This window comes from Numenius arquata, chromosome 1, assembly GCF_964106895.1.
Source record: "Numenius arquata chromosome 1, bNumArq3.hap1.1, whole genome shotgun sequence".
Classification (NCBI taxonomy): Eukaryota; Metazoa; Chordata; class Aves; order Charadriiformes; family Scolopacidae; genus Numenius; species Numenius arquata.
In genome coordinates this window covers 57,485,086-57,512,542 of record NC_133576.1, presented here as the reverse complement: position 1 = coordinate 57,512,542, position 27,457 = coordinate 57,485,086, and the positions used below count along the sequence as shown (strand labels likewise).

General features: G+C 38.9%; 2 protein-coding genes across 2 annotated transcripts in view; one reads left to right on the top strand and one right to left on the bottom strand.

The window, feature by feature from the left end:
- The window catches only part of CTPS2 (CTP synthase 2), a 77,903-nt gene extending 74,709 nt beyond the window's left edge, over positions 1-3,194 (bottom strand). Inside the window, exon 1 of the mRNA XM_074159617.1 lies at positions 2,938-3,194. The gene's annotated coding sequence lies outside the window, so the exon portion shown is untranslated. The remainder of the gene's footprint in view (positions 1-2,937) is intronic.
- On the top strand, positions 3,034-25,591 carry SYAP1 (synapse associated protein 1). The gene is made up of 9 exons (XM_074159629.1): positions 3,034-3,583; positions 7,408-7,526; positions 9,815-9,881; positions 11,538-11,611; positions 11,961-12,100; positions 13,844-13,989; positions 21,251-21,309; positions 22,296-22,443; positions 23,996-25,591. The coding sequence occupies exons 1-9, from the start codon at positions 3,382-3,384 to the stop codon at positions 24,121-24,123; spliced, it is 1,083 nt and encodes a 360-aa protein (XP_074015730.1). The 5' UTR covers positions 3,034-3,381; the 3' UTR covers positions 24,124-25,591.
- The last annotated feature ends 1,866 nt before the right edge of the window (positions 25,592-27,457 follow it).

Genomic DNA, 27,457 nt, shown 5'->3' with positions numbered 1-27,457 from the left:
GCCATTTTGGAATCTGGGAGTAGGATTCATCTCTCCCAATTTATACACTGATATGTAAACTGAGCACCTAAGCCCACTCTGCAGTCAGTGGACAAACAGATACCGTTTTGATACACTGCCCTGTGGAGGTGCCAAAGAGGCACAGTTCATCCAACCTATTCCTCTCCTGTGACAGGAAAAGCCAGCTAACTTTTAAAACCACAAGTTAGGCAAGAGGAATCTTACCCTGGATTCTTTCTAATTAAAGAAGTTAATCATTTCACATGTGTTTTGAGAAGCTAGCTCAAAGATTGTTACATTAGCCAGAACACTCACATTCTCCACCCAGTACCTTTACCTTCAAAAATAGCGACTGTAGCTTCAAATATTTATTAAAATCAGAATGTTACACCATCCACTCCATTTTTCAGCAGCTTTCGCTTCTGCAGCTTACAGTGTATCAAGTATTTCACCAAAAGTCTTACAATATCCTACAGACCAATAAAGCATGAGACCAGGAAAGAAAAACTGAACCAAAATGTCCATATTAAATATGGACATAATATACTATAGTATGTATTTTTTATATATATATACACTGCATAATATACTGTAGTACATTACTGACCAAAAGCCTCAAGCTCTTTCTTCACATGCCTACCCATTCTCCCTCTCCAGGTAATTACTGTGAGAGGTAAAAAAACAGAAAAAGGATCACCTAGCATCTCTGGACTACGATGCAGAGTAAGAGTTTATGCTGTTCTAGAAAACAACATTGTATCTGTTTAAAGTTTCAGATTTAGAGAAACACCTGATGTTATGACACACATTAGCATCATGAATTCAGAAGGGCAATCCTGAACAGAGTAGCTCTGAGAGATGTGGCATGTGGCCTTCAACACGGCCAATTTATCAGTCTGTTTCCCTGTCGAGACCTGAAATAAATGATTCTTCACAAGAAGGAAATGCAACTATGAGTAGTCACAGACACTATATCTTGAAGACATAAACATGATAGTTAATGCATATTATGGTGATCAGATAACACATCATATTTCACAGTGCTCTACAATACTACTAGCATGAACAACAATGGCTATTCAGATACAGAAACTTCCTCTTTTGAAAATGTCATCGTATAAAAAGTTTGGAAAACTAAAATTGAAAAAAGAAAAGAAGCACCTGCTATGAACTAAGAGATTCAACTATACTGGGCAAAGCATATGATTGGGGTGGGGAGGAAATAACAGATACTAATATATCTATGCCACCCTGCACAGTGTATGATTATGAATGGTAAGGGATGCAGAACTATTAAAACAGATCATGAGGAGACACTCCCACCCTCTAAAAACTCTGACAATTACTATCCTAATTAAAAATTCTTCATCACCCTTCCTGTTGCTATAATCTGCTGTTTTCACCAACTTCTGTTGATGTTGTCCCTGCAATTCTCCCACTTCCCCTGGCTTTCACAGAAGCACAGCTTTTGCCACCGTTTCTCCACCCCGTTCGAAACAGGATGATGTTGTGTGGCACAAGTTGGAACATAGGAGGTTCCACTCAAATATGAGAAGAAACTTCTTTACGGTGAGGGTGACAGAGCCCTGGAACAGGCTGCCCAGGGAGGTTGTGGAGTCCCCTTCTCTGGAGATATTCAAGACCCGCCTGGATGCAGTCCTGAGTAACATGCTCTGACATGCTCTGGGCAATCCTGCTTCGGCAGGGGAGTTGGACTAGATGATCTTTATGGTCCCTTCCAACTCTAAAAATTCAGTGAAATTCAGTGTGTATCTCATCCCTAATTGCATTCGCATTTAGGCAGCTGTGGAGGCTAATGACTGGAGCAATTTTTGAACAATGAGAGTGTGGCTCATCGCAGAGCAAAAATTCTAGGGTCAAGTATATCCTTCCATACTGAAGTACCTAATTCACTCAAAACAACATGCCAACAGCACATGATCTAAAAGCACTCAGGATAAATCAAAGCAGTATGGTTCTTCAAACGCTGACAGTAAGCAGCAGCTGGTGGACAAATGTTGTACTTCTTACTATACTGAAGTAACATAAATAAGGCCTGGATCTTCAGGAGGCAGAGTTCAAGAATGTAACAATGCTTGTCATCAATGCTCTTACGATTGATCATAGGAATTAATAAACTTGTTAATATAGACAAAAGGAAGACCACAACCATCAAAAGTATTTAAATCGGGAGAAAGGGATCATCAGGAATTAACTTTTCCCTGCTATTTATTTTTAGCATGTAACTTTTTTTTTAATAGCATAGATTTTAAGATTTGGAGCCTATCTCCTCTCTTTCAGGCTCATCCTTCATAAATCAGTTAATGTAGTCATCAACATTAACATAATCATCTAAGTCATTTTCAAAGCTACCCCCAGAAAAAGAAGGGGGGTGAGAGGCGGGGAGAAATTAATTCAACAGGTATAAATCATGAATATGTGCCGCTTCAAAACTTTTAAACCCTGTCATCTTGCTTAGAGGAACCAAAACGAAAAGCTCGCTGTGATTTTAGCAAGAACAGCGATTTCCCAGCAGCTCAAGGAAACAATGTTTACTTGCAACGGAAACAAAGAATTCCAAGTGGTTTGGGCAGTCACTTGTAAAAGGAGAAGAAAACAGCTAGGGTAGGAGGGGAAAAAAAAAAAAAAAAGAGAATACTGGAAGCAAACGTTTTGCCTTGAACTGGAACTCAGCACAAGCCGGGAGGAACACGATTTACTCCGTTTAGCCTTATCAGCCGGAGCTGGCTCTCTTCAGCAGGGATTTCGGAGCCCTCCACCCCAAACGCGCTGCACTCCAGCCAGCAGCCGGAGCCCAGACCGGGAGAGGGGCTGCCCCGGCCCGGCCCCAGCAGCCGGGCGGCCGTCACCTCAAGAGCGCGGCGGCGGGGCGGGAAGGGCCATCAGCGACCCGCCAGCCGCCGGCCTGTGACTTACCGCCCCCGCGCCGCCTTTTGGGGGTTTTTTAAAGGCGGATACTCCAACCGGCAGCCAAGCGGAGGCGTGTCCGTTAACCGGGGTCGCCACCGGGCTGACGCGGAACCCGCGGGGGGCACAGGCGGCACCTCCCCGGTGGCCGCGGGCAACGCTGCGCCCGCGAGGCCGGCCCGCCGCTTCCCCTTCGGGGAGGAACCCGGCAGCCGCGGGGAGCCACGCTCCGCGGTCCGTGAGGCCTCCCACCCCCACCGCCTCTCCCCGCCCCGCCGGTGGCGGCGCTCTCCCCACCTCGCCCGCCGGTTCCGCTGCCGCGCCTGGTCCAGGCGGAAGCGGCGTATGCGGAAGCCCGGCTGCCCTCTCCTTCCGCATACAGGGCTGCTCGTCCCTTTAGCGTTGGGAGCGCCCGTTTAGCGGCCGGAGCGCGGCCGCCGCCGCTCCCGCGCCATGTTGCGGGGGCTGGGCAGCTGGTTGGGGCTGGAGCGGCCGGGCGAGGAGAAGCTGCTGCCGGCTGAGGAGAGGAGCAGCTCCGTGGAGGAGGAGGAGGCGGAGGTAGCGGCTGGCGCGGAGCCGGCCGCGCAGAGCTCGGAGCCGGCGGAGCTGCAGGCGGACTCGGAGGCGCTCCTCAGCCAGGCCAAGGGACTCGGCAGTGAGTGTCCTGCCCGCACCCGGCGGGGAGAGCAGCGGGGGAGGCGGCCCGGCAGCGCCAGCCCCTGGGCGCACTCGCAGCCGACCCGCTGTCCCTGCCGCTCCCCGCGTCCGAAGGGCCCCCGCTCCCCCCGTGGTAGCCTGGGCCGCGAGTCGCCTTCCCCTCCCGCACCCACATCGCTGCCGGGGTGCTTCATGCAGGGAGAAGGCTTGAGTAAAGGAATAGCTTCGCTTGCTGGAGGAGTGTGTTATGCCCTGGCATCGTCACCCGGGGAGTGCTGCTATGGGTTGGGGTGGGTTGTTTTTGTTTTCTTTTTTTAAAAAGGTAGCCGTAGCAGCAAAACTCCCTTGGTGTGATGAGAGTAGCACAGGGTAGCGACTGGAGAACTGAAGGTAGGTCAGTTTAGTGCGTGCTTAGGGGCTGGGGGAGAAGTTAGCAGTACTATTGGCACTAAAACCAAAGCTTTAGCTCAACTCAGCAGTTACAGATAGGTTTTAAGATGAGTTAAGCATGTTTGTTCCTAGTTCAACAACTGTAAAAGAAAAATGGCTTTTCATCTGGATAGCTACAGCTCCAGTGTAGCTTGCACACTGGTGCAAAATGAGGAACGCAAGTTTGAGGTGACCAGGATACTTTTTTAAAAAAAACAAAACAGCTCTGAAGCATATATTTCCATATGCAAATGGTAACTCAGGTCAGTTTGGCTAGTATGGAAAATGATCTTGGTGAAGAAGTGTTAAAAGTCATTTTTCCCCTACCCTTTTCTATTTTATGCTTTCATATATCTTTGTTTTGCATCTCTTTTAAATGATGTCTGTTATCTAGTCTATGGCATGCATCACTTCTGTGTAGTTTTTCATGCAGCTTGTCCACTCTCTTCCAGTTTTGAAACAGTCCTAGGCAGTTGGTAAAGCTGGAATTTTGCAAGGGACCTAATTCTCTAATTTCATCTTGATTTTTCTGCATTTCTGAGACTCTTAAAATAGAAATATTTAAGTTGCTAACAATTCTGTGCACAGGATGTTGCCTCACTGGAGATAGAAAAAAAAAAATAAAACATTGGATGTTTAAAATATGAACCAAGTAAATGGCTGCAGTTGTTCCTTTTAGTTATCATGTTTTTCAGAATTGTTACTAAAAGAACAGCATTTCTCTAAGTATCTGTTGTCACTGTGTGAGAAGTGATGTGTACATATAGAATAATGACCTTCATGAAGCTATGTGGGGTTTCTGTGATTGTTTTTTTTTTTTCATAAGAAAGTAATGTGGTTTGATTTTGTTGAACTAATCTGTAATGAGGCAGGCCTGTAACTGGCTACAGGTAAGAATTCTGCCTTACTGTAGTAGATTCTTAGATAAAATTAATCCAAAGTACAGATCCTACTCGTTGCTAAAGTTTGTGGTTTTTTTTTTTAACTGGTACTCTGAAATGCTGGATCAATATCACCTGAAGGGTTAGTCTGAGATGGTTCTTTACTGTGCTTTTCCTTGGGCTGTCTGAGCTGCAGCAGATTATCTATGTAGTTTGGTCAAATACTTGTCTGGTTCTTGTAAATCAACCCTAATCTAGTAGTCACTATTCAGGAGGGAAAAAGGTCTTTGAATTTTCAGGGGGAGAATAAATATTGACTGTTACAGATATAAAGGTCCATCCTATAATTTGCTCTGGAAGTGAGAATTTGGTTTAGTGACCCAGGGATTTATGGATCTGTGTCTGTCTATGTCTTGTCTGTGATGCTAGAGAAGATTGTGGTGGAAAAGCTTTTTGTAAGGATATGGATGTAACTGTTTTAACACATGATAACTCTAGAAATTGCATGACTAACATCCAGGATAGCTGTGTGGAAAGACTCCCCTAGCACAAAAATAATTGGTAAAACTGAACCCTTACATATATTACTTTTTGCTCATTATCACATCATTACAAAGGTTAGGAGAGTTTTTCAATGTGAACTAATAATAGAAATATTGCTAGATACTTATTCTTAATACAGACGTAGATTTGTAAAAGGGAGGGAAACCTTGGTCATTTGAAAGTGGACATGTTGTTTTTCCACCACTAATTCTATTTTTCAAAACCTTTTTTTGAAGTTTATAAGGACCTTAGTTCAGAAGAGTATTTGCCCGTAGTGGAAATAAGAAGCATTTTGCTCTTCAGACTGGTTCCAGGACTGGTCAAAAACACTTTGCCCAACAATACCGAAGCACTGCTGGACAGCAAATGGTTCAGCACCTTTTGCACCTAAAACAATTGTATATGAGAGTTTCCAGGAATACATTTAAAAAAACCCAATAAAAGCTGGTGGGGAGGAAGCAATCCAGTAGACTGCTGCTTCCTCCTCTGTCATAAGGGGGATAGTATATGTGTCAATATCTAAAGTGTAGAAGATAGGCTTTTTATATATATATATATATACAATGTGAATGCTGGATGCTTTCAAGGACCTTCACATACTTCTTAAATTGTGGGGTTCAGAACTGCACACCGTACTCGAGGCCACACCAACACTGACTGCAGCAGATTAATCCCCTCTTTTGACCAGCTGGTTATGCTGTGTTTGATGCATTCCAGGATGCCCTCTTGGCTACCAGGGGACACGGTGACTCCTGTTGAGCCTGCTGTCAACCAGCTTCCCCAGATCCCTTTCTGCAGGGCTGCTCTTCAGCCAGTCCTCTCATAATTTATACTTGTGCCCAGCATTACTCTACCCTAGGTGCAGAATCCGGCATTTATTCTTGTTAAATGTCATGCCATTGATTATTGCCCAATGCTCCAATCTATCTAGATCTCTCTGCACTTATTATATTATTATATTTACTATGGCATTTGCAGACATTATATCATTGTATGTATTGTAACTGTGATATTGCAGTCATAATACAGCTGTTCAAATGTAATAAAGTGCTTGTGACATCCTGTCATTATCTAAGAAATAAACAGTACCAATGTTGTTTTAAGATCCTTTTTCAATAAACTGGTATTTAATGTTTCTGAAGGTTTGTGATGTACATCTTGCTGCTTACAAGCCTGTTCTCCTTAAAAACGAAAAATACAACGCAACTGCCCATGCTACATTGTTCTTTCCTTTCTTCACTTCAGAACTGCTAATATTAAAAAAAAAAAAAAAACACCACAAAAAAAACCCCCAAAACATGCTAGTTAGTCTTTGGAAATATTTGTTACTGCTGTTCCGATACTGAACGTATTCAGAAAAATAAGCAAAAAGCCACAGTGCTTCTCATGGAGCTAAAAAGAGGAAAACAATGCAAAATAGAAAAGGGCAAATATCAACAGCAAGCTTCTATCTTAAGATTTCTGAAGGAATCTCAAGTGTTACTTGCCTGAAATTTTTCATGCATTTGCTGCCTTACTTCATGAGACTCTATTGTGCATGTTGATTTTCTTTAAAAAAAAATACAATTCTATTTTAATACTGTTGCTAAAGTTACTTTAATGTCTCCAAAATACTTAAATGAAATCAGGAAAGGCACATTGCTTCAGAAAAGTCACTGGAAAGCAGTATTTCAAGGACTGTTAGGAATGGTTGATTTTAGCAAACAAGGTTCACGCGTAATAGTTTGTTTTACAGAAAGTTGTGATCAAATGTGCAGTTTGATCATCATCACTAAAGAATATGAACTGGAAAAGAATAAATAGGATTTTAGGAGTTCTTTGTAGGCCAGAAGCTGGGTTAAATGATTTCGAAAGAAGATTTCAAGTAGGTATCCAAATGTCTAAAGAAAAAGGAAAATAAATCTAGTAAGAGAACTGGATGTAAAGAGATCTTTTTTCAGGTCTTTCTTTCTCTTCTTGTCTGTGAAAGGTTACCTCTTCAATTTTGCCACTGCTGCTACAAAAAAGATATCTGAATCCGTTGCGGAAACAGCACAGACGATAAAGAAGTCTGTAGAAGAAGGAAAAATCGACAGTATCATTGATAAGGTATTTATTTCTAGATAGTATTTGCTTACTGTTGTTGTAACGTGGCGAATTCGGCAAGTGATAACATTTTTTTAAGCTGGCTTTAGAAATTACATATTTCAAGAGCAGATATCTCTTGTCACGTTAAATGATGTGACTGAAATTTTTATTCCAGGTAGACATGTCAAAAAATGGTTACTGTGCTTTACTCGGTGCTGCAGCTGTGTTCTGTTCCTTCAGGATGTAGATACGCTGGAGAATGACCAGAAGAAAATATGCAAAATGCTGACGTAGGAGGAAAGGCTGGAAGAATGAGTAAAGACAGGCAGTTGGGGGATGTCTGGGAGATATGTAGGTTGGGTTTTTTTCCCCAATTTATTAGGGTGGAAAGAGGAATGCTATAGCTTGAGTCTCAAATGCATCTTTGAAGCCAGATTCAGAAATAGGTCAGCTTTGTGGATATTGTATACTAAGACCCTAGAGCTATACAGGTATGTTTTCATAAGACCCAGGTAGTTAATGAAACAGCCTACTATTGTCCTGTTCTTTCCCCCACCCTGATTCTGCCACTTATCTCTTGCCCTCATCGTTCCTGGCTGCCAGGCTCCAGTTGCTTAACTTCTGCCAAGTGTTCTTCCAGTGTTTTAAGTCAGGAATTTGGCAGAAATAAGGGGGGGGGAACAAAACAAAAAAAAATCAACCAAAAAAAAAACCCCAGCACTTACTGCTGCTTTCTTTTCTTTTTCTGTGTAGTATTCTGTTTGTCAGTGAGGGTAGCCAGGAAGGAAACTGGCCAAAACCAACACAGCTGTAGTGGGACTGTGTCTGGGAGTGTCAGACATGTGAGATGCAGCAAGACCCCTCCTCTTTGCTCCCATTTCTCAGACACCCCTTCAGGGGAACTAAAGGGTTCCCTTTTTTTTTTAAGTACAATAAAGTTCAGTTTCTTTATAGAATTGGTGTTCATGTTATCTTCCAGGTTAATCATAAAATGACACTTCTAAATTTCTGTTATGATAGAATTTTGTCTCCAGATTTCATTGACTTTTTAGTGACAACTGTTTATAAATAGTAGCAGTTATATATCCTACTACAGTATGTTAGTCTAACATGATTTTGATCTACATCAAAAAGGAAAAATCAAGTAAGAAGGCTATTTGGTAATTTAATACACAAATAATAATGCTCATAGCAAACTGAAGCTAAGTACCTACAGCATATTTTATGCCTAAAATACTATTTTCTTTTTTCTGTGAATGCCTTAGGGTTATATGAATTCCCTGTTTTGATGAGTAAGTTTATATATGGGAGAAACAGGATTATAGCTATATCATCATAAAGCTTTTTTCTTACACCATTTAAATTATTTTATTCCATAACTACCAAAAATTCATATAACATAGCCAGGAGGAACCACAATGATCTACTTCTATAACAGGCACTACAGTAGTTTTCTCACCGATGTTAATCGTAAACTGAAATGCTGGGTTTTGGAAGGAAAAAAAAATTGTAGGAATTTATCAGCATCTAGCTTGAAGACTTGCGTGCTCTTTTGGCAACTTGTTAACCCTTACATCTCACTGCATAAAATTTGTATTTGTGAATGGTTTAATTTCTAATTTCATGGCTTTTTCCCTCTGCTTTAAACTACAGAACAACATTTGCATTGTTACTTCTAGATTATGGCATGTCAACTTCTGAGACCATTCTTCATTTTTTAATTCTAAAATTAATATATGATATTTCTGAACATAATTTTTGATGAAAATTTGTCAACATAAATGGAGAAATTTTTTCATTTTGGCTAAGCAGACATTCTTAAAATCATACTTAACAATTTGGCAAGTCTGATTATTGCAATGGATGTATTTCTTAGGCAACTCTTGAAACTTATTGTAAGGCCAAGGGTATCTTTAAATGTTTAATGCTTTCAAAACATGTTTAAATAAGTCTAAACAGTCTATGTTATCTCTATTTGATATGGCAAGGTGGTAAGTGTATACACATAGCATGTTGATGCTTAAATTATCAGCTATGATTTTCCTCTTTTTTTTCAGTCCCCAGAACTTGGTAAAACTATAAATATAATTTTGAAACCATACACAATAGTTTAAACTTTTAAAGGCAAAACCAAATATTTCGGTAAAGGGGAATGTATGAGTTACATGAAACACCTTTAACTTACAAAAAGAGCCTCCAGGGATATAAGAATATGATCCTGCAGTGTATTTGAAAGCACTTTCTGAGTGAACATGAAACAAGAGGAGTGGGTTTTCTTTTTTATTGTTGTTCCCTAATTTTTATTTTAGACAATTATTGGAGATTTTCAGAAGGAACAGAAAAAATTTGTCCAAGAGCAGCAAACAAAAAAATCAGGTAATGTATGCCTTTTTTTGATAATGCATAACATTGCATAATCTGAAACTTGCTGGAGGCTGGATAATTGAGCTATATATAAATTTGATCTATCATAACTCTGTTTAATGAAACACATTATGGCAGAAATTAAAGTATGTTGTGGAATAGGAAGATGACATTTTTAAGTGAGGTTAGTGTTACATTATCTAGTTGGTTTAGATGTGCTTTTAACCAAATTCAGCTAATGAAGCTGATATCTTATTGTTGTTCTGAATCTTAAGCCTGTGTGTTTATTGAAAACAGGCATGCTAATTACTTTTCTTTTGAGCATTAGCATTTGTGTCATGCTTTCATAGTGAAATGAAAAACATGGGTTAGGGTTTGCACTACAGTATTTAATTAGTTTTGCTGTAGGAGTTGCTCTGCTTACATTAAGGGCATAATTGCTCTTGTGTTTTCCCATAAATCATTTGCGTTATAATTATCTGTGATCTAAATACTTTGAGTTATCCACCCATGTGCTGTTGACATCAGTGGATCTATTTGAGACTTTAAAATAAGTTCAGCTGGTTTTTTTTGATGTAGCATTTCATTATTGGCTTTTATCTCTAATGTGTTACCTGAATGCAATAACTTCTGACAGTCAATCTGTTGTTAATCTTGAAAATGAGCTGTTTTTAAATGGATTATGATAAAATTTTTCATTCTGTCTCTAGTTACTATCTTAGTCTGGTTTCTTCTTGCAAGACTGCTTATGTGATAGTGTTATCTGTATTTCTGTCTTTTTGTCTCTTAGCAAACCTTGGCATCTGTTTATACTTCTACAAGTTGCATGAAAATAGGTAGCTAGATTGGCAAAAGGAGTAGCAGATTGCCTAACTGAAAGAAGCATTAGCATCAGGTGTGAATCCATGTGGGTGAAGATCTTGCTGATGTCAGGTGCATAGCCAAATAAGCATTGTTAGTTTAAGCACATATGTAACAAATGCATCATAATGTCTCGGGTGAATTTGTGTCGACAGTGAAGAGATTAATAGATTTCTGTACATCTACAATAGTTTATTTTCCTCTGTGTGCAGCCTACAGAACTATTTTGGAAGCATCTGTGTAAATATATAAATTGGCTGAACTCAAGTATGCTTATTCAGTGTATAACGTTGTAATTTACCACAAATTTGTAATGTATTTTTCTCCATCGCTAAAGAATTGCTGTCTTCTGACTGTTAGAAAATTAATACAATTGTAAATGATTTTGAAAACTTAGAGGTTTTTTAGGCAAAGTTTACATGTTTAAAGTGGATCTAGAAATTTCTATTTGCAGGTGGCTTAACCAGTTATATAGCACTACTTCAGTAATTAAACAAAGAGGCACCAACTTCTGACTGATGCATGCTGCTAAGAAATCCCCACAGTTTTAGTTTTACAATAACAGAAATCAGCAAGTTTTGGTTGGTTGGTTTTTTACATCTGATAAGCAAAGAGCCATTCCTAGACTTTCTCTCTTATGCCATGAGCTTAGTTTAGGAAACAGGAACAATGGATTGTCTTACTGATGTAAGTCTGCTTATTTTTTTTTGACATCATGTTACTTTATGTAAGTTCTGGGTGGTTTTATGTTTCTTTTTTTTTTTTAAAGTAATACACATGCAATTATTATCCTCCTTTCAATAACAGAAGCAGCAGTGCCTCCCTGGGTAGACAGCAATGAAGAAGAGACAATTCAACAGCAAATACTGGCATTATCAGCAGTAAGTATTTCTTTTCCTGTAAGATCTAAAATTTTTCTGTTGGAGAGGTTAAAACTTCCTTTTTTTTCCCCAAGTAATTTTGGCTGGCATTATTAAATTATATATTTTCAGTATACTTCTTTTAATGTGTCTGTCACTGCGCTGATTATATGCAAGAGTAAATAGTTCTTTCAGTATCAACTTAAGCCAAAGTAGATCCCCAATATAATTTTTGATTTTTGTAAAGCCTTTGCAGCTTTGTGGTGTGATAGAATTATGTGAGAAGTGGGATTGTTTTGCTGGTCTTGTGTGTGAAATACGATATCCTTTTTCTGGTATCAGTTAATGATCATAAACGTGTTCTTCAAAGGATAAACGAAATTTTCTGCGGGATCCTCCAGCAGGTGTGCAATTTAATTTTGACTTTGATCAAATGTACCCTGTTGCAATGGTGATGTTACAAGAAGATGAACTTCTTAACAGGATGAGGTTTGATCTCGTTCCCAAACAGTAAGTATTTTCTGCTGGTAACTATGTATGGTTGTACTTTTTAATGTGTCTGTAAATATTCGTAAATTACTTCTTTTTCTTTTCACTTCCTTAAATTCTTTCTTTATATACTTCCTCTGTATATATTTTATATCTGCTGATTTTAAATGCATGGAATATTGATGTGCATTGCAGTTTATCAATTAGAGAAAAGAACCAAAAGTAGATCTGTTAGAAATTCAGAACTAATAAGAACCTGTTGACTTAAGTATGGGAGAGACCTTAAATTTTTCCATGTCCAGTGTGCTAAATTAATTGAAAAATCTTTCTCATCTTTCTCCCAGACAAAGGTACATGCAGCAACAACAGTGTTCAGATCTACTGGTGTAACTGACACCCCAAAAAGGTTATTAGAGATAGTTAGAGGCTCCCTGGAGAAACGGTAAAAGAACGCATCACAAAACAGCAGCAATACAGGCAAGAAAAACTGGTTTTGAAAACTGGCAATGGGAAAAGCTCTGTGTTGTGACTGCCTAGTGGACCTAACTAAAAGATCCATAAGGTCTTTGTCCCAGCAGTTATAGCCTGTTCCAGTATGGCTTCTTGATCCCAGCTTTATTCCAGTGCTGTTCTCCTTCCTTACTGAGTCCCAGACAGGGACTCAGGTCAACAGGTCAACACTCTTGTTAAGCAGGAGTTCCCAACGTTAGTCTCTTGTCTGAGGACGGAAACAAGAAAGAAAACATCTTTCTTTGTGCGCTTGGCTATCTTAAATCTCCTACACTTACAAACCTTCCCAGGTCCTTCTGTTATTTACCCCATTCCCAGCTGTTCTTTGCTGCTGTCAGTCCTAAAGCTCTGCCTGTACTCTAGGTCTTCATGAGATCTGTCTCTGATGCTCTGTCTTCAGCCTCTGATCATGCTGTCCTTGCCTATCCTACACCATTGCTTAATAATTTTTTTTTTCTGTACTTGGTCTCGGTAGTCACCGTTTGCCTGAAGGGGAGAAAGGCAACTTCACTCTCTTCTTTCTTTTTTTGACCTACACACTTTCCTCTGTGTGGGCCTTGCTGTTTCTGGCTTCTGTTCCTCTGGGTTAAAGTTGTGTCTTTTCTTGCTTGCTGGAGGAGTATCAGAGGGAAATGTTACCTTAAACAATGGGGTACTCTCTTGTTTAGCAGAGCTGGTAATTTGTGAGATGGCAGTTTCTAGTTACAGAAGGTCCTGCAGACATGCTGAAAGATGTGAAGATAGTAAAATAGTTCTGCTGCAAGCTAGGAATGCTTCTGCCTGTAGATCAAAGATGTTCCGGTTCTACCTGAGGTCTAGGGAAGATGTACATGAACATAGTTCGACAATGATCAAATGCTGGGTTTGGAGAATACATGAACAGAATAGGGTTATTTGGCTTGTTTGGTTTGTTTACATAATTTGGCAAGAGAGATGAAACAGCATAATATTTTTCCAAACTATATATTGCTGCATGCCATTAAGCTTTTTCTAAAAAAATAACATTATTCTTGTTGTTGTTGTTGTTGTTGTTATAATACTGTATGTCCAAGTCTATTGTAATTGTCTTGTAAGAGATCAAGAACTTCTACAATGATGGATTTTTTAACACTGTCTTAATACTACAAATTTGTAAGCTTTTACTTAAAAGGCAGTATGCCTACTCTTTCCCTCTGGACATTTAATTTTATTTCATTGCTAGATGAAATAAAATATTTCCAAACATAGTAATCAAAATCTGTTTGCTCTCTCTAGCGTGAAGGAGGAGGTGTTCTGGAGAAATTATTTCTACAGGGTGTCCCTAATTAAACAGTCTGCACAACTCACCGCACTTGCAGCTCAACAGCAAGCAGTAGGAAAAGAAGAGAACAAAGGCAGAGAAGAGGACAGTCAACTGAAAGGTATGCAGTGGATTTGTTTTAGCACAGCTCATTAAGTTAGTGTCATACATATTGACCGTATACATCAAGTGACATCAAATTTATATCCTGGATTTCCTACGAAATCAGAGTTTCTCTCATCATACTTGGTCTGTTTGTCCAGATTGGGGGTAGAGGGGCTCCTAGTGCTTTTAAGTCATTTTTTCCAATTTAGCCAACTTTGTCAGAAGAGTGTAAATCCCAAGAGATGAAATTTTGTACTTGGCTTCTAACAGCTAAAGACCACTAGTTGTCTCTGGAGTGCTTTTTTTGGCTTGCTGGAAAGAAGTAGGAGGTAACATTGGTTCACCTGATAAGACAAGAGGTACTAGCCAATCCAACTAGCTGACATATGGTTTGCTCTTGGCTTTTGCTTAGGCCTCAGGCCAAACAAAGTTAGTGATATAGTGCTAGAATTACTGTGGTGGTGGAGGCAGACACGTATGCAGGACATGGAAGGGCACACCATGTATTATAGAAATGGAGGAAGATGGGGAACAAGAGGCTGCCTGGGATTCAGCCTTCAGATGAAAAAGCCACTTCGGTGTAGGCTTCTTCAGTTACACTGATCAGCTTATAGAGATTATTCTTACTGACTTACTGAACCATTGAGCATATTTATCTGCATGCAAACAAATTCTGCAAGCAGGAATATGTGCAGCTTAAAGAGTATAAAGCAGTTGCTGGCTAAGACAAAAAAATAACTAGCAGCTTATTAAATCTTAGCTTAAGCTAGGTATGCTCAACACCCCTGATAGACACCTGAAGAATCTTAGCAGGCTGAGTAGACATTAGACAGAAGGAGAAAGCCTTCACTGCATCCTGGAACAGATTCTAATATTCCCAAAATCACTAAATTGTCATAATCCACAGAACTCATTCATGCTGAGGTCCTGTTGACGCTGTTTATCATTCCAACTTACCACTCAAAGTTGACATTGTTTTCCCTTGTTTTGAATATAATATCTTTCCATATTGGTATTTTTCCTCGAGTCCTTGCACCGCTAATGATCCCATCTTTCTAATTCTAGCTCAGTTTCTAATTTCACCTTTCTTACCTTATTACAGACTTTCTCACAGCTCTTTTGCACAGCTTAGTAATTTTCTGCACAGTTTGAGCTGGGCCTTGGCTCCTTGGACACAGGCAGCTGAACCCTGGGGTAAAGGGGAGGTTACAAAGGGAATTACAAAGCTGGGCTTGCATGTTGCATAAAAAGATACCTTTTCAAAAATGACTGTAGTAGTTTCATTAAGCTTTTTTGTGTGGTGTGTGTGCATTTGCTGTCAGTGTGTCTCATCCTATTTCTCATAGGTTCAGTTCTGAGTGCGTGTGTGTTAGCTTAAGCAAGGTCCCCATCTAGAATGAACAAATTAGTTTTCTCTGAGTTAAAATCCAATCAATGCTGAAAGGACAGGTCACTCCAGAATCTACTGCAGACCAAGAGACACCAATTCTGACTTCTTTTATGCAGGACAGTTGTTTGCTGTCCCCATGGGCTACATACAATCAAACAATGCAGCATGTCCCTATGTTGAACAGCATGCTGTCAATCATAGAAACACTACTCATGCTATTTCAGGCTTTTTAAGCTTAAAAAAGCATGGCCTCACTTGAGCATATTAAATGGAGCACAGAGGAGATCGAGGCCAAATCTATGCAGTGACCGCAGGCCATGTGCCTTCCAGAGGATGCTAGCCTTTGAGGAGAGCTAAGCTCTCCTCAAACTGTAGCCAGCACATACTAGTGGGCTGTAGGGAGCAGGATTCCCTTCCTGGGAAGATTGACAAAGATAATAGAGAAATACCCCAACATGATTTATGTGTTTACTATAATGATGTAATTCTTTTGCTCACTATAGTTCAAAAGACTGCTTTAAGCAAAGGAGTACGGAACTTGTCTTTGCTTTGTTTTTTTTCTGTACTTTTAAAATGTGTGCAGGTTAAAAAAGTTGAGAATTACATGCTAGTGAATCTTCCTACTGTTTTTGTAGTTTTGTAAGCATATTCTTTTCTCTCTCTGTAAACACAAGAGCAAAAGAGGAAATATATGGAGAAACAACTGATCAGTTTTGTGGAAGCTGAGACTTAATTTTTTTTTCCTTTTATAGGGGAGCTACTATTAAATGTTCTATACTAACTCTTTCATTGTAACAGGAACCTTTTGTCTTTACTTTTTAGGGCAGACTGTATTTAGGTTCATTTCCTACTTCCTGTTCATGTCATGTCACTTCTACACTCCCATCATATTCGGCTCCCCATTTTAGTCATTTTCTATGAGCAAATTGTGTTTACTGTCACACTGTGCAGGTGCCATTTACTCAGAAAATCGCTGGGATTCTCATAATTTCATAAACTTTTGCACCTAACTACCATCTAAATGCATTTATCTAGTTTTCTTTCTTTCTTTTATTTCTTTATTGTTGTGATTTTTTTTTTAAATTTCTTTGATTTCTATTCCTCTAGAGTTGTTTTATTACATCAACTGATAGGACTATATTATAGACTATTAAGAGTAGTGACTCTGACTTCACCTCTGGTTTCTGTAGTGCCTCACAATAGATCTTTGAATCATAGAATTATTATGACTGGAAGAGACCTTTAAGATCATCAAGTCCAACCATCAACCTAGCACTGCCAAGTTACCTCTAAACCATGTCCCTCAGCCGCACAACTACGTGTCTTTTAAATACCCCCAGGGATGGCAACTCAGCCACTGCCCTGGGCAGCCTTTTCCAGTGCTTGATAACCCTTTCAGTGAAGAAATTTTTTCTAATATCCAGTCTGAACCTCCCCTGGCGCAACTTGAGGCCATTTCCTTTTGTCCTATCCCTGTGACTTGGGAGAAGAGACCAACCCCTGCCTCTCTACAACCTCCTTTCAGGTAGTTGTAGAGAGTGATAAGGTCTCCCCTCAGCCTCCTTTTCTCCAGGCTAAACAACCCCTGTTCCCTCAGCTGCTCTTCATAAGACTTGTGCTCTAAACCCCTCACCAGCTTCATTGCCCTTCTCTGGACATGCTCCAGCACCTCTTGTAGTGAGGGGCCCAAAACTGAACACAGTATTCAAGGTGCAGCCTCACCAGTGCTGAGTACAGGAGGCCAATCACTTCTCTAGTCCTGCTGGCCACACTATTTCTGATACAGGCCAGGATGCTATTGGCCTTCTTGGCCACCTGGGCACACTGCTGGCTCATATTCAGCCAGCTGTCGACCATCACCCCCAGGTCTTTCTCTGCCAGGCAGCTTTTCAGCCACTCTTCCCCAGGCATGTTGCACTGAGTGGAGTTATTCTGACTCAAGTGCAGGACCCAGCACTTGGCCTTGTTAAGCTGTTGGCCTCAGTCCATCAATCCAGCCTGTCCAGATCCCTCCGTAGAGCCTTCCTACTCTTAAGTAGGTTGACACTCCCACCTAACTTGGTGTCATCTGCAAACTTACTGAGGGTGTACTCATTCCCCTTGTCCATACCGTTTATAAAGATACTAAACGGAACCGGCCCCGATATTGAGCCCTGGGGAACACCACTTGTGACCGGCCTCCAACTGGATTTAACTCCATTCAACATCACTCTCTGGGCCTGGCCATCTGGCCAGTTTTTTACCCAGTGAAGAGTACACCCATGCAAGCCATGAGCAGCCAGTTCTTCAGGAGAATGATGTGGGAAACAGTGTCAAAGGCTTTACTAAATTCCAGGTAAACAGCATCCACAGCCTTTCCCTCATCCACCAAGCAGGTCACCTTGTCATAGAAGGAGATCTGGTTTGTCAAGCAGGACTTGCCTTTCATAAACCCATGCTGACTGGGCCTGATCACATGGTTGTCCTGCTTGTGCTGTGTGATGGCACTCAAGATGATATGTTCCATAACTTTCCCCAGCACCGAGGTCAGTCTGACAGGCCTGTAGTTTCCTGGATCCTACTTACAGCCCTTCTTGTGGACGAGCATCACATTTGCTATTTTCCAGTCAACTAGGACCTCCACAGTTAGCCAAGACTGCTGATAAATGATGAAAAGTGACTTGGTGAGCACTTCTGCCAGTTTCCTCAGTACTCTTGGGTGTATCCCATCCGGCCCCACAGATTTCTTTGTGTCTGAGTACTATAGCAGGTCATTCACCGTTTCCTCTGGGATTATGGTGGGTTCCCTCTTCTCCCCATCCCTGTCATCTAGTTCAGGGGGCTGGTCAAGAACAACTGGTCTTACTGTGAAAGACTGAGGCAAAGGCGGCATTAAGTACCTCAGCTTTTTCCTCATCTTTTGTCACTGTATTTCCCCCTGCATCCAATAAAGGATGGAGCTTCTCCTTAGTCCTCCTTTTGTTGTTAATGTATTTATAGATACATTTTTCATTGTCTTCGACAGCAGTAGCCAGATTTTCTCCCTGCAGAGCCTTACGCAGTCTTTGTAGTCTTTCTGAGTGGCCTACCCCTTTTTCCATAGGCCATAAACTTTCTTTTTCTTCCTGAGTTCCAGCCAGAGCTCTCAGTTTAGCCAGGCTGGTCTTCTTCCCCACCAGCTCGTCTTACAGCACATGGGGACAGCCAGTTCCTGTGGCTTAAAGATTTCCTTCTTGAAGAATGTCCAGCCTTCCTGGACTCCTTTGCCCTTCAGAACTGCCTCCCAAGGGACTCTGTCAACCAGTCTCCTAAACAGGTCAAAAGTGTTGAGTGTTGGATCCTTTCATTTGCTACTGCATTTAGTCCTCTGTATAGAGGGAAAGATTGCATTTGGAGAGATTAGAAATGTAAATTCTGCCAAAAGATATTTTCTTCACTGTTGTTTATAAACATACTCTCTGTGAAGTTTGTTTACTATTATTATGCTTGCGCTTTCCACTGAGCTTTTTATTTGATTTCTGTGTATCATTGCTTCACTAAACCAATTTCAGAAAAAGAACAGCTGCTGCTGTTGTGGTTAACTGGCTAGTCAAATAGAAGTTACTCTATTGTTAGTTACAGTGCTGGAGGTTTCCTTTACGCAAGCTAAATATGTAGTTAAATGGGCAGTCTTAAACTGTAAGTTCCTAGGGCAGCATAAGCTCCTTGTTTTGTTTTTTTTTTTTGCAGTACTCATATTTGCTAAACTATAGCTGTTTTAGTTGAAGTGTCTCAGATGTACAGGAGAGATGGCAACTGACCCTATTGAACAAAAAAACTGTTATCTTTGAGTAGTCCAAACCCTTGGAAATTGCCAGTCAAAGAGAAAGTTGCTGGAACCCAAAGAGTTCTAGTAATTCTAGTAAAATCTAGAATCTAGTAAAATTCCAGAATTCTAGTAAAATTACCATTGTGACTGAAAAGAAAACATTGTAATTTAAAAAAATCAGGAAAAAAAAAAGTGCACTGTCTTTTGTCCTGCTGCAAACTTTTCACTGGTCTCACAGTATAGGATATGCAGATAGATTTACTGTCCTAATAACTCTATATTCTGTAATAGAAAAGATATATTTACTAGACTGTAGTAAATACATGTTTTGTTTGATTCGAAAATTGCATAGATTTGGGAAGCTCTGAATCATCTGTGTTATTTTTGATTTAAATAACCTTTTTGAAAGTTGGATTCCCTGGTTGGAGGCTAAAACTGGAAGTAATTGCCTGTTGGTAACTCTTCATAATGTTCAGAGTTTCTTCTTAAAGCTGACTGATGTCTATAAAATAGAATTAATTGCCTTCCATCTTTATCTCTGCCTTCTCCTTACCTGCTGTTTCCATAAAGTTAAATTGTCATGGTTGATGTGAAAGGAAAAAAGAAGGGACAAGTGGAAGACATTCCGTGTTCCAGTGTAGAGACCATATAAGATCTATAACAAATTGCCATGTTCTAGTCCTTCTCCGGGTAGTAGTAACTATTTACTTGGGAATGAAGTTACTTCAGGCAGAGAGCACATCAGCAGTGGAGGACATGATGCCGGGCCAGTAGATCCAGAACAGTGCTATTGGTACATTAGTCACATCAGACTGGTACGTGGCCCAGTGCAGAGCTGCTGAGCTGCTTCTGCATGAGAGCAGCAGATGGAGCTTGAGACATCTCTCTTGTACGGTGCTTTGGGCACTCAGTGCTGAACAACAAAGAGTTAGTGCCGTGTTCTACAGCCTCCCCAAGCAGGGAGTGCTGGAGCCTCTTTGGCTGTGGTGTTGGGTGCAGTAACAGATCCTCTGAAAACTGGGAAGGGGAAGGAAGAGCGAGGATGGGATACAGCAGTGGGCATTGAGTAGATGAGCTGTATAAGCCGTGACAGCTATCAGTTAGGGAATTACTTTAATTAAAACTGATCTTTATTTTAAAAATGAAACCTGAGAAAATTCCCCCCTTCAAAAATCGCTGAGTAAGCAGGAAGGGTCCACCTGGGCGTCCTGCTGTAAGCAGAGCTGCAAGCTCAGAGCTGCTTTGCATGTTTAAACAAATAGAACTGCTAAGCAAGCACTCCATCACTACCACAACCTGCCCTGTATGTTAATAGCTCCTGCCACCACCTGGCTCTTTATTGTGACTCCTCTACTCTGCTAGTTGCACAAGGAAGAAAGCTGGGGTGTTCCTTTACCTGCCAAGAAAAAGATCTGTCCTTGCTTGTAAACAATTGCTGTCTTCCTAGCACCATGCTCTAAATACAGAATGCACAGTGAGTTTTCTTAGGAGATTGGGAACAGCTTCCAGGGTTTGTGTTTTTCAGTGACGTCCTCTGTGTGAAAAAAGACAAGGCTGCAGAGCACTTTTCTCATGGGTGTTCAGGTGTGTGCGTGCAGACGTAGTCTGGTATATCTAAGAGCAGTTAGTGCCCATGTCAGTAGTAGTAGCACCCAACCAGGGTAGTTTGGGAACTTCTGTGGTAGGCAGTAACTGGATTTCATTACCAAGTCTACACCTTTGTAACTTTAAAGATCTCATGATACGCAGTGCAATCTGGAAGTGTTTTATAGAAGACATTCTTTCAGATTTCCAGCTGTTCCTATATAGATAGTTCTTTGGATTGTTTTGAGGAGCAGAGGTGTTCCTGTGATTTAACTTCGGAGTCATAATGAGGAAACAGTTTCCTAATTTGCCTTAATTAAGAATAGAAAATTGCTTCTCTTCCATGTTGTTGTTGAAAATGCTTCACCTATGACTGAATTCAACCTTTAAACACCAGGATTCCTTAAAACACAAAATACAGTATTTCCTAATACATTTAATAGCTGTGCAGATTAAATGAGATCTTTATATATTTAAATGTAATCTACCTTTTTTTTTTTTTCTCCCTCTCGATAGAAACAGTACGGCCAAAAACACCGCCTGTTACAATAAAGCCTCAAATAAAATCTCAAGAGGTAAAAATACTGTTATATTTTATCTGGTATTTAGTATGTGAAACTGTTACTTAATAGGTAATTATGAATCCTTTTGAGTAAGTTGTGCTATGAAACCATAATAATATAATACCTGACAGTCCTAACCTGCTGCTGTTCTGCTGTGATACTAATTTTTAGTACATACACTTTAAACTCATTTTCAGTAGAAGAAACAGTAGTTTATCTGAAGAATACTTTTATTAGTATCCTGCACATTATAATAAAATATGTTTTTACTCTGAAAAGTAACATTTCCAAAATGTTTGGAATAGAAGGTTTGCATTGCATTCAGACATGAGGAATACCTTCATAAAAATGTGTGCCATGTTCTGTCCAACTCTTCAGTATTTGTCAGGCTTAAGTATAGGAATATAGCAATATTATTTTATTGCAGTGACAAGAAAAGTTTTGCTTGATACTGCAGAAACCTTTAACTTAGACATGTAATGACCCTTGTTCATTTCTGGATTGTAAAATCAGTGCCAGAGAACACTCTTGGCAGAAGAGCTGTGCATTCATTTGCCAATAATAAGCAGTGGACTAAATTAAGATAGAAAGATTTCCAAAGAACAGTCCTCTCTTAATCTTGTTTGTGTGTAGAAAACTGTTACTGAATTGTGGTCAAAATTTAATATTAGTCTTAGGTACTGTTCTAAAGTACTCACGAGTTTATTATTGTTTCTGAAGATTACAAAAACAATTAAAGTTGTTAAGAGAACACAGAAAGGAGCCTAGGGTGAAAAGCAGGTTGTTTTCAGTAAAACTATCTAACATTTTTGTCTGTACAAAGATACTCCTAAATAAAAATAGCCCATAAAGAAAAATAGTTGTCAGAGTAATGCATTTGGTTTGGGTTTTTTTGCTGGCTGTCTTTAAAAGGTAGTTAGTCACATGAGTGGAAGTATATATCAGTGACATTTTTTTCGCCTTTTTCGATAAGCTTATACAAAACTGTCTTACTACAGGATGAGGAAGAGATTTCCACAAGTCCAGGTGTATCAGAATTTGTGAGTGATGCTTTTGATGCCTGTAATCTGAATCAGGAAGACCTAAGAAAAGAAATGGAACAACTGGTGCTAGACAAAAAGAAAGAAGATACTTCGGTGGTAGAAGGTAAATCTATTATTGCCTTATATGTCTTAAATATAGCAATTCTAAGATAGATTGATTTTTTTAAAACTATGTAATTCACTTTAAGAAAATAGGTTCATGACTGTTTTTCAAAGTCTATGAAATGACCTGCAATGAAATATTGCAGAAATGAATGATAATTCTCAACACAGTTGAACCATGTCCTATACAGAACACTAGCTGTGAGGAGTTTAAATCCAAAGACCCTAACAATTTTAGGTGGCTCTTTTATGAAAGTGACAGTGGAGTATTTTTTTCTGTCTACCTCCTCTTTTCCCTGCCTTTTCTTTCATAGGTCCTTATGTGTATGAATTTTTCTTTCTTTGACATCCGTGTAGGTAAAAGTACAGTATTTGGAAGTCAGGCTATGTTTTCTTCTTGTGACACTAGCTAAAAAAGCAGTATCTGCACCAGACTGTGGGCTTGCAGATGCCTCTGTAAAAGGTTTACGTGCGTTTGGAACAGTTAAAATTTAACAAAGAGATTTGAGAATGATGAGAAGAAATAAAGTGGGGTTGATACTTAAAATAATTCAGAACTAATATCACTGTAAAAAGCATAAAAACAATCTGTGATGATGTGACTGGCCATACAAAAGGAACAATTTACTATGAGGACACTTGTACATGTAGATGCTTATATTACAATTTTCAGAATTCATCTTACAATGTGTTTAATCCTTGTTTTCCAAAATTATTATTTTTTTCCAATACATAGGCAAGCTTGAGGAATTCTAATAAGTAATATCTGTTCGTTGTATCTAGCTTTGTGATGGAACTGTTTCAATAAGTCATGTAATTTGTTCAGAGAGATCTCAGCTGGCCTTAGTGACTTGGACTATGGAATTACGTACCTTCATATCTAGGCTGAAGTACTAACAAGCACGTAATGCATCAAACACCCATCTCCTCCCCCATACTCTTGCATATGATAGGTAGAGCTAATTAAAACAGAGATTAACAACACAGGAATGGCTTCTGACTCATTTTTTGCCCTGAAGTATGAAATATGATTACCTTTAACCTTGATTAAATGAGCATGCATAGCTACAAATGTCAGTGAGGAGAATACCTGCTTCTTTTCTTTTTTTTTTTTTTTTAAGTTATCCACATTATTTGAGTGTGATTTTTTTTTTTTTTTTTTATAAAGGGATATCCAACAAACTTATGAACTTCATTAATTTTTTTTTTTCAGAGATTTAAAAGTACAAAGGGAAATTCAGTTGATAGTAGACTGAGAGACTTTAGGAAATGAGCTTACAAAGGGACATTTGTTACAACTAAGCTCCATATTTGCTTTTTATCCTTTTGTTATAGTACACACATAGGAATATAGACTTGTATATTAATTAATTTCTATCCGTGGTCAATAGGAAGATGAAATTTCTGATGTTGGAAGTTTCTTTAATTTTTAAGGAGAATTGTCTAAAATTTGGGGGATATGAGAGATTTGGTGCAAATGCATCTAGTTTTATATAAATAAGCAACATTCTGTAGTATCAAGTTAACTCTTACACATCATTTATCTCTTGTAGAAGAAACTGCTGATTGGGAAAAGGAATTGCAACAAGAGCTTCAAGAGTATGAGGTGGTGACGGAATCAGAAAAGCGTGATGAAAACTGGGATAAAGAAATAGAAGAAATGCTGCAAGAAGAAAATTAAGCATTTTCAGAAAATCACTATAACCCTAAGCTTTTTCTGAGAACTGACATGGATTTCTGCTTTCATATTTCGCTTACGAAAGATCTTACAAAAGACATAAAAGAATCTAAAATTGTTATAATTCCATATGGGAATACAACCAGTATTTCTGTTCTTTATATGAGCAGTTTCTGACTACAGTCTTCAAAAGGAGGGAAAAAAAAAAAAAGAGACACTGCAGGTTACATGTCACAATTAAAAGCGATAAAATTATTACATGAAGCAACAGTTTAGTTTGAGGCATTTTTAGGTGGTCAAGAAGCTCTGCAAAGAGATTTTTTTAATCTAGGAATCTCATTATTTTTTTTTTTGTCTACAGCTCTCTGTTGTAAAAATGGATGTTGTAAGTAACTTAGTCCTTGAAAATAACGCTTTCATCATATTTGCACTCTGATCTCTGTATAATCTGTAAATGTGTATTATTTTTAAGGTACTTGTAGCTAGTAGCTTTCATGTGAATTTAACTTCCTTAATGTATGTAAAGAACTTATAGAAAACCCTATTCAATAACTTCCAATAATTTGTTAAAAATACTAATTCAGACTCCAAAAGATGTACTGATTAATTATTCATCAGGTATGATTAATGGACAAACATTTAAGCATTTAAATAAGAACAAAGTTATAAACTGCTTGAATTAAACTGTTGTTTTTCTTAAATATTAAGATACTGCCTTTCCCCACAGAAAGAAGTGGTTTAATGCGTTCTTTCTTCAGAAGACTGTTAAGTCTCCATTTAACTTTGCTGTCTGAGTGAGAGCAAATTAAATGTTTCTGTTTAAGTGCTGAAACAATTATGTAAAAACTTTGGCTGGTTTGGTTGTCTTTATTAAATACTGTAGATATGTATAAAATTGGCTCATTTATTTGGGGGGAGGGTAGAGTAGGGGGCAAACATACTTCAGACATACAGATTTACAAATATACTTTGTCACAGTGCTTAAGACATTGAATTTCAATAAAAGTAGGGTTTTTTAAAAGTGCTTTTTTTTATTCTTAGACATTTGGATGTTTCCTGTAGTTTTACTATTAAGTCAGTATCTGCATGTATATAAATGAAAAGTTGATGTTCTGTTTGTCATCTATTTCATAAATTTCTCGGACAAAACATTCATGAAATTCCAAATACGAAGGAAAATGGGTAAAATGAAGTAGGTAGGAGCCAGTAAGCACAATTGAATTATAGGCACGTTACATACAGTAAGCACTATCTTAATGACACAGTTCTGCAGAAAACTTTTGTAAAGACACTGAAAAGATTATAGCTCTAATTATTCAGTCAATATTCATCCCGTGGGAATTGAAAAGAGCAAAGTAGTTTTAACTGATGTTACTGTAAGAAAGGACTATTTAAAATTGTCTCTATTAGCAACTCGGACAGAAAGGCCTCCTGTATTTCTCATTATGGAAAATGAATTGTTTTAAACCTGCATACATTTGGCTTCTCAAGTTAAGTTTCTTTATTACCATACACTTTCGCAACTACAAATCATCTTAAGCATGATTTGCATTTTTATAGTGTTTTTCACATTTAGTTAACAGATGCAAGATAAGTCATGGTAAATAAGAGGTACTTTAGGAGCTTTTTATATCTGAGATTAATTAAGCGCCACAAAAGTTAAATCTGTTACACTCATAAAAATCAGACTATTTAAAGCTTAATGTTTACTCTTGACAAATACAACTGCTCATAGATTTAAGCTGGAGACATTGGGATCTGTCTGCTGTACAGTTTGACTTGACACCTTCTAAAAGACAGGTAGTTCTATTCTTATAGTGGCAGATCTTCCCTGGATGACTAAGAGCTCAAAATCACTGCTCCAAATGTCCGCTTTCTTAAAAACCAGCCTGATCATTCCTAGTTTTTTCAGATATACAACGGGCTTATTTGCATGGGGTTTGTACATCAAGCCCCATCTTTCTTTTCATGTAAGTATAGCCTATATAATGGTTATAGGTATTAAACTCCATCTGTCATAAAAGATGGCTCCTAAGTATAAAACCTTAGTTTTCCAAGTCTCATGAAAAGCAAGTATGCCTAAAAAAAGAAAAAAAAAAAAAAAAAAAAAAAAAAGGCAACCAAAACCCACTATTTAAATTTGCATTTAAAAAGGCAATAATGTAGCAAGGCTGAATCTGACTTGAGCTCTGATATTTAAAGTCTCTTATCAAAAATCGTATTAATATTTTCAAATCTGCATATCTGGTTTTATCCTGGACAGCTGAAACAGGTTTTGTACAATCCTGCAATTTTCAGGACTGGCCCATGGCTTTCATTTAGGTCAGTGCTACAAGCGCCTAGCAGTTTTTATTATGCATGGTAAGAGGGAAAGCATCTGCGTTCCACTTGTCACACGGTCTGAACACAGGTAGACCTCTTCATGTTCATGGTGAATTTTGTACGCCTTTGTAGCCCAAATGTGTCATAACGATGTATTTCATAAGTGACTATGCTCGTGTTTTCTTAACAACATCATTCCAAGCACTGGGAAACAAACAAACAAAAAGATTGTTAGGAAGTTTCTTAGAAGAAGCTAATCTTGCAGATTTTGGAATTAACCTTAGAAAAACAGGGGAAAAGATAGCCCAGGAATCACTTACATTAGCTTAGAACAGTATACAGCTTTCTTCTGAGATATCAACATCTCTAGTTATTCCATGCACTGAAGCATCCTCTTCAACTATTAGTTTACTAATCCAGTTGGTACTGGTGAATATGTGTATGGATTTTTTTAATTCAGTAATTTGTTTGGAGGAGGAGAAAGAGGAAAGATCATAAAATTCTAGAATAACAAAAATGTAGTAAAATGTTCCCCTACGTTTTTACTTGCTCGTGTACAGCTGTTCTCTAAAGAAAGTTAACCAAAGCTTTCAATTTCCTGAATTGTTTCAGTAAATTTTGAATTTCTTTAGTTTGTCATTTCAGTTGGGTCATAAACTTATTTTTTTAGCTCCCTGCTGTTCGGTTACCTTGGTGTTTGTTTGGTGGGGTTACGTGTGTAGCACTGAAGTGCAGGATGTCAATTTTAACCTCATGCATTTAAAGAATAACCTGGTACAGGAACATATCACCTGACCACGAGATGTATCCTTGAACTCTTGGCGGCTCATATATTATTGACTTTTGCTTTGCAATAGCTGTTACATAAAAGGGAACGAAGTGTGTCTGGTTACTCACCGGTGTGCTGCCAAGCAATAGCAGCCACATCGGGCCCTCCGTCCATGTGCTGGATCTAGAGTTTGGTTGAACTATTACAGCGTCAAAAACCACACTGATAAGAGTCTGGGTTTTGATT

Excerpts from the sequence above, each read along its gene's own strand:
- SYAP1 (XM_074159629.1), top strand. The coding sequence starts at position 3,382 with ATGTTGCGGGGGCTGGGCAGCTGGTTGGGGCTGGAGCGGCCGGGCGAG. Across the intron at positions 9,882-11,537 it reads GCAGCAAACAAAAAAATCAG|AAGCAGCAGTGCCTCCCTGG; the intron begins GTAATGTATGCC and ends TTTCAATAACAG. Across the intron at positions 22,444-23,995 it reads AGATACTTCGGTGGTAGAAG|AAGAAACTGCTGATTGGGAA; the intron begins GTAAATCTATTA and ends TATCTCTTGTAG.